The sequence below is a fragment of the Triticum dicoccoides genome, chromosome 7B (genome assembly GCF_002162155.2).
Source record: "Triticum dicoccoides isolate Atlit2015 ecotype Zavitan chromosome 7B, WEW_v2.0, whole genome shotgun sequence".
NCBI classification, from domain to species: domain Eukaryota; kingdom Viridiplantae; phylum Streptophyta; class Magnoliopsida; order Poales; family Poaceae; genus Triticum; species Triticum dicoccoides.
Genome location: NC_041393.1, coordinates 715,022,051 through 715,033,528, shown reverse-complemented (window position 1 = coordinate 715,033,528; position 11,478 = coordinate 715,022,051). Strand labels below are relative to the sequence as shown.

The window sequence follows — 11,478 nt, the reverse complement described above, 5'->3', positions numbered from 1 at the left end:
TTTTAAAAAAAGAAAATGATGGAAATGTCAAAAAAAAGAAAAGAAAATAAGTTTCCCATGTGATATGTGGTCTAGTTGTTGGGAAAATTTGCAAATGTGAATTTCGACTTTATTTGCAAAATCTCTCTAAAAATTTGTAAAATGGGCATAACTTTTGCATACGAACTCGGATGAAAAAGTTTTTTATATGAAAAATCATCTACTCGAAAAGTTACCCCGTTAAACATTTTCAAAATCCTCAAAAACCTAACCGAAAAAAAAGTTACGGGGCTTTTAAGATCTGGAGGCAAAAAAATTCAAAAAATTCAAACTTACTAGTTTCAAGAAGTATTAGTGTTACTAAATAATTATTCAAGAATATTAGTGTTACTAAATAATTATTTCAGTTTTTTTGAATTTTGTCAAATCTGGTCAAACTATGGTCAAACTGTGGTCAAACAATGGTCAAACTAATTATTCAAGAAATATTAGTGTTAATTTTTTAGAACAATAGTTTCAAACTCAAACAGTGAAATGTGTGACTTCATGCTCAAGCTAAATTCCTGAGGTTAATAGGATTGACATCTTACTATTGTCAGGAAAACAACAAGTGCAGACTTGGTCAAACGGTTAAGCGTGCTCAGGCTGGAGTAGTGAGAGGATGAGTGACCGTCCGGGAAGTTAGATGATGAGGGGTGATTAGAGGTTAAATTGAGCAGTGATGAGGGGTGAGGGGTGATTAGAGATGAGAGGTTAAAATAATTCAGAAATTTGAAAATAAAAAAAATTCCAATTTTTTTTTCAATTTTTTTTAAAAAAATCATAAAATTTCCTTTAGTACCGGTTGGTGTTACCAACCGGGACTAAAGGTGGACCTCCAGGCAGCGGCCACGTGGAGAGCCTTTAGTCCCGGTTCGTGTAAGAACCGGGACTAAAGGAGGAGGCTTTAGTAACGACCCTTTAGTCCCGGTTCCAGAACCGGGACTAAAGGCCCTTATGAACCGGGACTAAAGGCCCTTTTTCTACTAGTGCAGGTTTACTCCAAGCTCATTTATGCTCTATCATTTGTGCAAAATCACTATTTTTGCAAAATTGCAGAGACATTTATTATTACGTTCCACAGTTTGAGAGGTTATTAGTGCAAATATATACATGAATTACATTCTTAAAGACTTATTTGCCTTCAAGCAATACATCAGTGATCAGGCTTTCCAAATAGACCTGATCGTGAAGGGAGAAAAATAGAAGGACAAGACATCCAATTAGAAAAGAAAAAAAAGTTAAATTGGCTCGGTTATAAAAATATCCTCAAGAAAATTCATTGAGGATCGCCATATAAAATGCTAGGGATCATACCAACAATGAAATAAAATCGTGAGAAAATAATATTATGGACAGAAGACAACAATATTTATGGGGATACGTAAGCTGTTAACATAAATGTATTTGTATACAGGGTAAGCATGGACAGAAGGTTGTATACAGGGTAAGCATGGACAGAAGGGAAGTCATCATAAGTAAAAATTATGTATGTGTGTCGATATTAGCAATCATTCACTCAAAAATTAAATTTACGCATTGAGGGCATATTTTTGGAACGCCAGATGAACCTGTATTCCCACTAATTTATCAATACGAGTAGCCTCCAGCAAGAGTTTGAAGTCATGCAAAAGGAGAAAGCTCAAAGATAAGCTTGGGTCACAGCAAAAGCTTAACATCTAAAAAGCATCAGGTTAATCAGCACACAGCACGAGCTAATTAGCACGTACGTAGCAGCTTCTCAACCTCTCAGATGCTCAAAACTTTAACACCAACCAAATACACGAGCTTCCAGAGCCTGCTCCCCCTCCACTATTCTGCAATAGGGACCAAAAACAAATCTGTAGCAAAGTAGGGAACACGAAAACTGATTAGGAAGATAAAAGATTCCTTTTCAAAACAAGCATTGTTTCTTATTTCCAAAATTGAACACCATATTAGGTTGCCACCATAAAAAATAGGTGATCAACTTTCTCCTTTGTAAAAACAACACCTTGTATGCACAACTTGTGTATATAGATACCACATAACCAATTCACACCAATACAAATTTCTGGGAGATGTGGCCATTCCGTAAAATAAAACTAAGTACATAAAGTAAACAGTAAACACCCCCTTTAGCATGTATTCCCTCCGTTCCTTTATATAAGGTGTATTTGTTTTTGATAAAATTCCAAAATGTAAGGTGCATTTCTTCTAATTCTTCATAATTCCCTTGTTAGCCCTCTAGAAAAAGGAAAAGTATCTCTCTCCTGATTGCCTGTATCTCTCCTTGTAGCAAAAGAAGGAAAGTATCTCTCTATCGATTGCATGTATCTCATACTTTCCTCGACTAACTGATTTACTTGCCACTAACCAATAAATTTGCCGAGGGTAATTTCGTCCTAACATGTCTATAATTCCTTGCCTTGGTCACCGTGCCGAAAATAATACACCTTACATAAAGGAACGGAGGGAGTACTAAGCATAGCGGATGCCAAGAATCATTCAAGTTGGCCAAACACACTTGACTATGACTGAATCCAAGACTTCAAATTCTAATTATGAACTTCTAATGAGAAGTCCACGAAATCTGCTTCAACAATACCAAGCACAGACAATTACATTATAAATGGAAATTATACTAAATAATGACAAGCACAAAGACTCGCCTCCCATCCCAGGGGTCAACAAAATATACAATCTAAGCAATCATACGCCATAAAAACCTGGATGAACAAGGAAGGATAAGGTCTGGCAGTACACTTGAAGTAATTACCTGTCCAGAGGCCATCGGAAATTATCAGTTGAAGAATTTTGGAAGTAAGAAAATGGGAGTACCAGCCTCCAAGATCTGCCCAAATAAATTGACCACAACCAGTATGAACATCACCTGCACAAAATTTGGGATTGAGAGGATATCAGGATAATGTAACTATTTGGTGTAAGAACGGGAAAGAAATATAGGGGAACCTAGCCGAGTGCCATGTTGATGGATGTTGTGTTGCCGGAGTGGAAAGAATTAGTGAAGAGTGATAGGGGAATAAATACACGTACCTGTACCGAGGCAGCGGAAGGATGGGCACATCACCTGCCATGAATGCAGAGAAACCGAAGAATGGTTGCTTCTTCAAATCCCAACGAAGCAGTTGTGCTCAGCGGAACAGCCATAGTGTCGGCCTACATCTCCCGCATAGGCTCTCCTTGCCCTAAACCGTGGGACCGATCAATCCATCGCCTCCTCTCTCTAGCAGCGACCGTCCACATCAGCTCGCTCCCCACTCTCTCAGCCTAGTTTACCATAGGGCTTCAAATTTTCCTCTTGAAAAGCAGCCCTCTAGGACTTTTTGGCCCAGGAATCAGAATGTACGGTGAAAGCGGAGTAGACAACGGACTAACGGTCAAGGTTGCACCCAAGTAACGAAAATGGATGGCAAGAAACGCGCGGGGCGTTAGATGGTTGGAAAGCTGCTCGGTATTACTGTCCTAAAATGTGGCTAAATTTCCATATATCAGAAACATAGCTCATCATGACATAGTTAATTGACCGTGAACCAAGGCCTAGATTTTGTTTGTTACTGTGTGAATCACTGAATCGAAAATGACCTGAGTGTGTTGCGATAACTCGGTGCCAATTTCGTTGTTTGTTAACAGAAGAAAATTATGTCTTCTAACATTTTCCTAGAGCATTTATAAAGCAACTATTGAAAAAGCACAATTGGCGAAAAAGGGTTTCCCCCACTTTGTATTCCAAAGCAACCAACACCGATACATGATCGCTGGGGCGAACAGCACAACAAGCCCAAAAGAAAAAGAAGAAGAAGCAAATGCCAACAACGGCAGCTCGACAGAGCACGGATGACCCGCCACCGCTACGCCCACCAAAGACAAACCACTACAACCCGAGGCTCCGGACCACCGCGTACAAAACAACACCTCCAAGAAGGAAAGCGACGCCGACGACGCTGCTGCCTGGACATGTCCTAGGGTTTCCTCGGCACGCGGAGGGAGGTGGGGGATGGATATCACCGACACCCTCCAAGAAGGAATGGTGGCACCCGCAGGTGTCACCGCATCGGGGCCGAAGACCGCTAAGGATTTCTCCCGTACTCCAATCCCTGCCGCCCAACGGACCGGAGCCGACCAGCCAGACCGCCGCCCCCCACCATGCGTCATCGCGGTTGCACCGTCACCCACGCCGCCTCACTGCGAACACCAACACGAGGCCAAAAGGACCGGAGAGAAGCGCCCCTCGGAGGGAGAAGCAGCACCGAAACCGAACGGGAGGGAACCACCTCCACCGCCGTCGTGCGGGAGGTCAGAGCCTCCGGCACCGTCGCGGTAGCCGTCCGGACGCAGCAGCAGGGCATGCCAGGCCACCCCTGGCCCGGCCAGGCCCGAAACGGGCCCGCTAAGCCCCGCCGCCACGCTGCAGCAAGCCGGCGATGGCGCCGCCAACACCCTGCCGCGCATCGCCTCTCCCCCGCCTCCCGGAAGCCACGAAGCAGACCCACACCGCCGCCGGCCTGCCCAGGCCCAGATGGGGCCCGAAGGGCCCAGATCTGGGCCGAGCGGGCGCCGCCAGATCGCGCCGCCGCGTCGCCCCGTCGCCAACGGCGACGCCGCCGTCCAGAAGCCCGCCCCCGCTCGCGCCAGGAGCCCCCGCCGCCGCGCTGGACCGCCGCCGCCGAGAAGCACCGCCCGGGGTCGCCCCGTCCCGCGTCGGCGGACACCCGAGAGGGGAAAAGCCAGGGGGCCGCCGCCACCAGCGTCGCCCGGGCCAGGCCCGCAGCGGGCGCCGGCGACGGCGGCAGAGAGGGAGAGGGAGGGAGAGGCGCGCGGGGGGAAGGCTGGGCGCGGCCGGCCGCCCGCGGGGGCGGCTCGGTCGCGAGAGGAAGAGGGTCGAGTTGGCTAGGTTGAACAGACAAGATAAGCAAATCTATACCAATATAAAAAACATGAGTTAGGATGAGGTTCTTTTGATCTAAGCTCTCCAAAAATATATTTAAAATTTATAACTATCAATCCCATGGTTGTGGGCAAATATTATACCATCTCCTAATCATAGTATATGTATAGTTTGTTAATTCAACTTATTTATTCATAGTTACTTTCTGATTTTATTTTATGTACGTGGAAATTTATTACTCATCCTTACAATTTTCTACGTGATATTTATGTAAAAGAAGCCGGTGTCATTACTATCAAGATGGACATGCTATTTCAAGCTTATAAACAAATTTTCAGTCTAACATTGAATTCTACACCGATATGCATGGCTTTAAAAAAGTATCTGTTTGGCTAAAAATAATCTGGCGAGTGTACAACTGCATCTCGACCATTGGAGTGCATAAACTTATGTCCCACTTCTTTTGTTGCGACAAAAATCTCATAGTAGCGCCTTTTCAAACTATATGGTTTCATCGGCATGGACAGGATGAACCCGCATTAGAAAATCTTGGTGCATCTTCTTCATCCTCGTTCACCTCTTTGGCTCTCCCTTCACCACGGTTTCCTTCTATTCTCTTGAGCTCATCTCCCACGTACATGCTAAGAGTCACCACCACGATGTGGGCATCTAGGATCTCCTTCCTAGTAGTCGCCACCAGGATGTAGCGTCAGGATTCAAGTGCAGGATCCCTAACTCCGGCAAAGGAACATTCGTATAAAAGTTTGAATCATCATTTTTGTCAAGGGATGTAATATAGTTTTGTATTGTTATTATTTTTGCTAGACACAACCTCAGCCTAAGGTTCACAAAGGGATAGAAATAGAAATATGTTCTCTCCAAAGGACAATATATGGATCTCACAATTTCAATAGATGTTCGAACATCTTCTGCGCGCAAGAATTCTCAGCACACTACAACAAAACATGTCAGTAGGCGCGCTTTTTCTAAGACGTTTTTATATTCGTCTCTATACTAGGAAACGTATAGTGTGTAGACACGCTTCTTGAGACAATAAATACAACGTCACAAATCTTATTTTTGAGGTATATCCTTTTTATTAGTTTTTACATGTGTAAATAGGCAGAGACGATTTTTGAGACGTTTTATAGGATAAAAAAAGAGTTTAACAAATAAATAATAAAACCTTTTCTTTGAGGGATTTTTTTTTTGAGGAAAAAAAAGGTTTTATTATTTATTTGTTAAAAAAAATAATAAAAACATGTAAAGAATGTGCAGAAATTGGAAATTACCCGGCCTGGCCCATTTGTGCAGTAAAGGAGCCCACGAACCGAACTCCATCTCCTTGACTCCTCCTTATCCGCCGCCACGTCCTGAGCTGCCCATCTATGGCGCCGCCGGGCTGGTTCCTCATCCAGTCCTGCGCCTCCTAGTCCCCCCTCCCCCCAATCTCCACCACCTGCAGCGACAAACTCCAGCTCGTGCCTCACACTACTGGTCCTGCCAGTGCGCCACCGCCCGCTGCCGGTGAACGCCCTCCGCAAGGACTGCCACCTCCCCCTCTGCTCCGTCGCTCCTCGGCCATCCCCGGCACTCTGCCTAGTCACCAGGGACGTGGTGCTCCTCGCCGGCTCCAGCCAGCCCCCCGCGCCGGCTCTGGCGCTCTGCTCCGACCTCTCCCGGTGGTGCTCGCCTGCTCCGCCGGACTCTGCCACCCAGGACTTCCCGTGAGCAAATAGCAAGCTAGCTGGGAACACAGATAATTTCCTAAGAAAGCTCTGCCTGCCCCCTTTTGTTCTGCTGATCAGTGTATGATGAAAATTAAATTGAATTTGGACTGAAAAACTGTGTACGAACGTATATGCAAGGGACTGTGTATATGTATAATGTATTGTTGATTTGGAAGGGAACACATTTTAATATCAATTCCATTTGATCTTGTAGAAATAGAAGGGAAAGATATATTTCATTGGTGCCCTCAACGGAAGTGTGTACGCCCGGTGTTTCAGTTGGTCTGAATCAACTCCAGAAATTCGAACAACCATAGATTGGACCACCGCCTTTGATTTCAAACAACCCGCCTTCAATCTCAATCGAGAAAGTAACTCTGTTGTATCCCATACTGTTTTTTGAAGTTTTTGGCATCTTTTTATCAATTTTGTTGTATGATTAAGAATTTTGTGATCATTGGCCTTTTTTTTTACCTTCTGTTGTACCTTGATTTTTGTATATGGTGCTTATCTGAGATGCTCACAAGATCATCAATAACATGATGATATAAATCAGGGAAGTTAACATAGTTGTTTATTAAAGTGCCCTATAATATGGTTTTTATGCTCAGTTTGGATACTTAGATAGTCCAACAATCTTAGTAGTTGCAGAAGGAAATAAGTCCCTATAGCGATTAGAAAGAAAAAGTTTTTCTAGATAATTGAAGGTCTTGCATAGATAATATCAATCATGTGTCCTGTTTTATATTTTTGTTTGTTCATGTGGTGTGTGTTTCCTTTCGATGTAGCCAGAGTTGGGATTAGGGGGAAAAAGATGGCAGCATATGTGCAACAGTATTGAACTGAGTGGCGCGTTTGCATACTAGTTAAACCTACCAATGCCACATTTATTTTGAAGTTTTTTACTGCAAGGTTAATGAAATATGTTTGGATCCAATCACTCAATTAAAATATCTATGTATTCCATGCTTTTCTTACCAAGAGATTTAAATCAGCTTTCATCTCTTAAATAACACATGTAAAATTATGCACTGACATATGTTTTTTTGTTTCATTAATTAGGCATATCAAAGGGCGATGGATCGAGGTTGGATGAGTCAACCAAGAGCTAGTGCTGCTTACAAAGATGGTGTCGAGCAATTTCTGACTTTTGCATTCCGTGATGTTCCGGCCGGTGATAGAATTCTTTGTCCTTGTGTAAATTGCCGAAATAAAGCTATGCAGAGTTATGATGGAGTGAAGACTCACTTGAGATGTGATGGTATTCTTCAAGGTTACACTAAGTGGGTTTGCCATGGAGAGGATTACAGTGAACCATCATTTGCATTTGCTCATGTATCAGATAACAGTGGCAATCTTTCTATTCCTGGCATCCCAAGGAATGTTGTTGGAGAAAGCAGCCATGGAAGGTTGGATGACATGCCAGGACTCTTAAGTGCCGTCTTTGCTATGGCTAACAGTTGTGAATCTTTATCAAGCACATCTGATGGTGAATTAGATGGCCTTGAATTTGAGAATATGGAACCAAATTCAGTTGAGGATGAGAATGCAGATGCTCAAACAAGTAAGAAACCTGATACATATGCAAGCTTCTTGGAGGATGCAAACACAGAGTTATACCCTGGATGTAACGCATTTTCTAAGTTGCCATTTCTCATCACCTTGTATCACATGAAATGCTTACATGGATGGACACAAGAATCATTTACAACGCTACTTGGTGTTTTGTCTGATGCACTTCCAGAGGCACAAATACCAAAGAAGTACTATGAGGTACAAAAAATCATTCATGGCTTAGGGCTTGATTATGAGAAAATCCATGCATGCCCCAATGACTGTATGCTTTTCCGAGGTGAACAAGCTGATCAAGACTCTTGCCATGTGTGTGGCAGCTCGCGTTGGGTTACAGATGACAAGAAAGACTCCCAAACTGAATCTGTATCTAAGAAATCTAAGCAAAAGAAGAAACCAGCCAAGGTGTTGCGTTACTTTCCTTTGATACCGAGGATTCAAAGGCTCTTTGGAACAACAAAAACATCTGATGACATGCGTTGGCACGACGAGGGTCGTACCAAAGATGGAAAGATACGGCATCCGGCTGATGCCGAGTGTTGGAAAGATCTTGATGCTAGATACCCCGATTTTGCTGCTGATCCTCGTAATCCGCGCCTTGGCATTGGAAGTGATGGAGTTAACCCTTTCCGGAGTATGAGTTCAAAACATAGTACTTGGCCAGTGATGCTTATCCCGTACAACCTACCGCCTTGGATTTGCATGAAAGAAACATCTCTAATTTTATCAATGATCATTCCTGGACCAGCTTCCCCTGGGAATGACATTGATATATATTTGCAGCCACTGATTGATGAGCTCTTACAATTATGGGATGGTGTAGACACATTTGATGCTTCCTCGCAGAAGACATTTCCTCTCAAGGCTGCACTATTATGGACTTTAAATGATTTTCCGGCATTAGCTTACCTGTACGGTTGGAGCACAAGTGGTAAATATGGGTGTCCATCATGTGGTCCTTCTACAAGATCATTTCGCCTAAATAAGAGTACGAAACTTTGTTATATGGGTCACCGTCGCTGGTTACCACAGGGTCACATATTTCGAAACCGAAGGAGGCAAGAGTTTGATGGCACTAAAGAGACTGAACTGGCACCGACAACTATGAGTGGTACTTCAGCTTTGAAAATGTTGCAAGGCAGAGTGTTTGTGTTAGGCAAAAAAGCCAATGTAGCCAAGAAAGCAAAGGGCGGAAAGAAGAAAAAAAACAGTGAAAAAGAAACTGAAAATTATCAAGAACCGAAGCGTAAAAGGAAGGCAGGCAACAAGAAGTCAATTAAGAACCAAGGTAAGCCTGAGAAGAAGCCAGAGGATTGGTTCAAAAAAAATCAATATTTTTCAACTTGCCATATTGGGAACTTAACAAGTTAAGGCACAATCTCGATGTAATGCACATAGAAAAGAATGTGTTTGATAATTTAATTGGAACGTTGTTGAATATTGATTCTAAAACAAAGGATGGCCTAAATGCACGGCTTGACTTGGCAGAAATTGGTGAAAATGGAATTCGACATGATCTTCATCCTGTTGAAGATAATAATGGAAAAACAATATTGCCTGATGCACCATTTACTATGTCTAGAAAACAGCAAGAAGTACTTTGTTCAGTGATGCATAATATTAGGACCTCCGATGGATATGCATCAAATTTTTCTAGGCATGTCAACATGAAAGATTGTACAATCTCAGGTCTCAAAGGCCATGATTGTCATGTTATTCTGGAAGATATTCTTCCTCTAGCACTTCGATCCTGTTACCCACACAAAGAGGTCATGACAGTAGTTATCGGGCTGTCTAATTTCTTCAAGAAGCTATGCTCGAAAGTGTTAGATGTCTCTGAGCTTGACAAACTTCAAGAGAGTATTGTGATGACACTTTGCAATATGGAGAGAATTTTTCTTCCATCATTCTTTACTATCATGGTGCATTTAATGGTGCACTTGGTTGAAGAAGTTAAACTTGGTGGTCCAGTGCACTATCGATGGATGTACCCTCTGGAGAGGTATGGCGCTTAACTTTGATTTTATTTAATCTTCAATAGTGTTGAGAAGTAACATCCTGCTTAATTAAATTTAGATCATTTGTCCGGCTGAAAGCACTTGTGCGCAATAGAGCATTTCCTGAAGGTTCAATTGCTGAAGGGTATCTTGCCCAAGAATGCTTGACCTTTTGTTCAAGATTTCTAGAAGGAACTACACGTTTTACAAGACCATCAAGAAACCCTGCTCCATCAGAAAAGATAAAAGATTTGTACATGTTCGATAGTGCTGGTGAACCAATTGGAAAGGCTATCCCGGTTGGGCAGTTTAATAGCCGTCTTCTAATTCAAGCACATCGATATGTCTTGCGACATTGTGATGAACTTGCAGATTTCCGCAAGTATGTATAGTATCTTTAATCTTTTTGTTTAGAGTTTGCCGAAAAGTTCTAATACATATAATCTAATTGTTACAGAGAATTTGTGGCCGAAGATAATAGCAAACGATGTGAGTCAGCTAAATTGACAAAAGCTGATAGCACTAAGTTAATTAATGGACACTTTGCTGACTGGTTGGAACAAAAGGTACATTTTACCATATTCATGTACTGTGAATTATATAGGCACCTGAATTTAACTAATTGCACATCCAGGTTTTACAAAGTGATGGGCCAAATATAACAGAAAAGGTAAGAGCTTTGGCTGCAAAGCCAAAGAGATATGGGGTGCGCTACAGTGGCTATGTCATCAACGGCTTCAGGTTTCACACGATGAGTCATGAGTCAGGGCATGTCACACAAAATAGTGGTGTAGTGAACATTGCAGAAAATGGTGTTCGATATTATGGCAGATTAACTGACATATTTGAATTGTCCTATAATGATTACAAGGTGGTATTCTTTAATTGTGATTGGTATGATGTCTACCACAAAGTTGGCATTCAAACCGATGAGTTTGGGTTCATTCTTGTGAACAAGTCTCGGAAAATACACACAGGAGATCAGTTAGAGGATGATCCTTTTGTATTTTCTTCCCAGGTGCAGCAGGTTTTCTATATTCAAGATCCAAAAGCTGAACTATGGAATGTAGTAGTGGAAGTCAGGCCTCGTGACCTTTTTGACATGGGTGATGAAGAATCATCAGATGAAACAAATTAGAGCATTGTGCTTTTGGTTGTTTGGAGGCGGCCCACAGGAAATTCAGCATTCAGAAGCCTGAAGTACTGGTGGAAGCTCTTTGATGGTGTGGTTCTTTGCATGCAGCTGCAATTTTAGTTATGGTTTTAGTAGTAG

At 42.6% G+C, this 11,478-nt stretch overlaps 1 protein-coding gene across 1 annotated transcript; it reads left to right on the top strand.

Moving 5' to 3' along the window:
* Positions 1-6,875: 6,875 nt before the first annotated feature.
* LOC119339498 lies at positions 6,876-10,597 on the top strand. The gene is made up of 6 exons (XM_037611532.1): positions 6,876-7,007; positions 7,699-8,409; positions 8,992-9,139; positions 9,365-9,496; positions 9,607-10,210; positions 10,285-10,597. Exons 2-6 carry the CDS (start codon positions 7,714-7,716, stop codon positions 10,595-10,597), a joined length of 1,893 nt encoding a protein of 630 aa, XP_037467429.1. The 5' UTR covers positions 6,876-7,007; positions 7,699-7,713.
* The last annotated feature ends 881 nt before the right edge of the window (positions 10,598-11,478 follow it).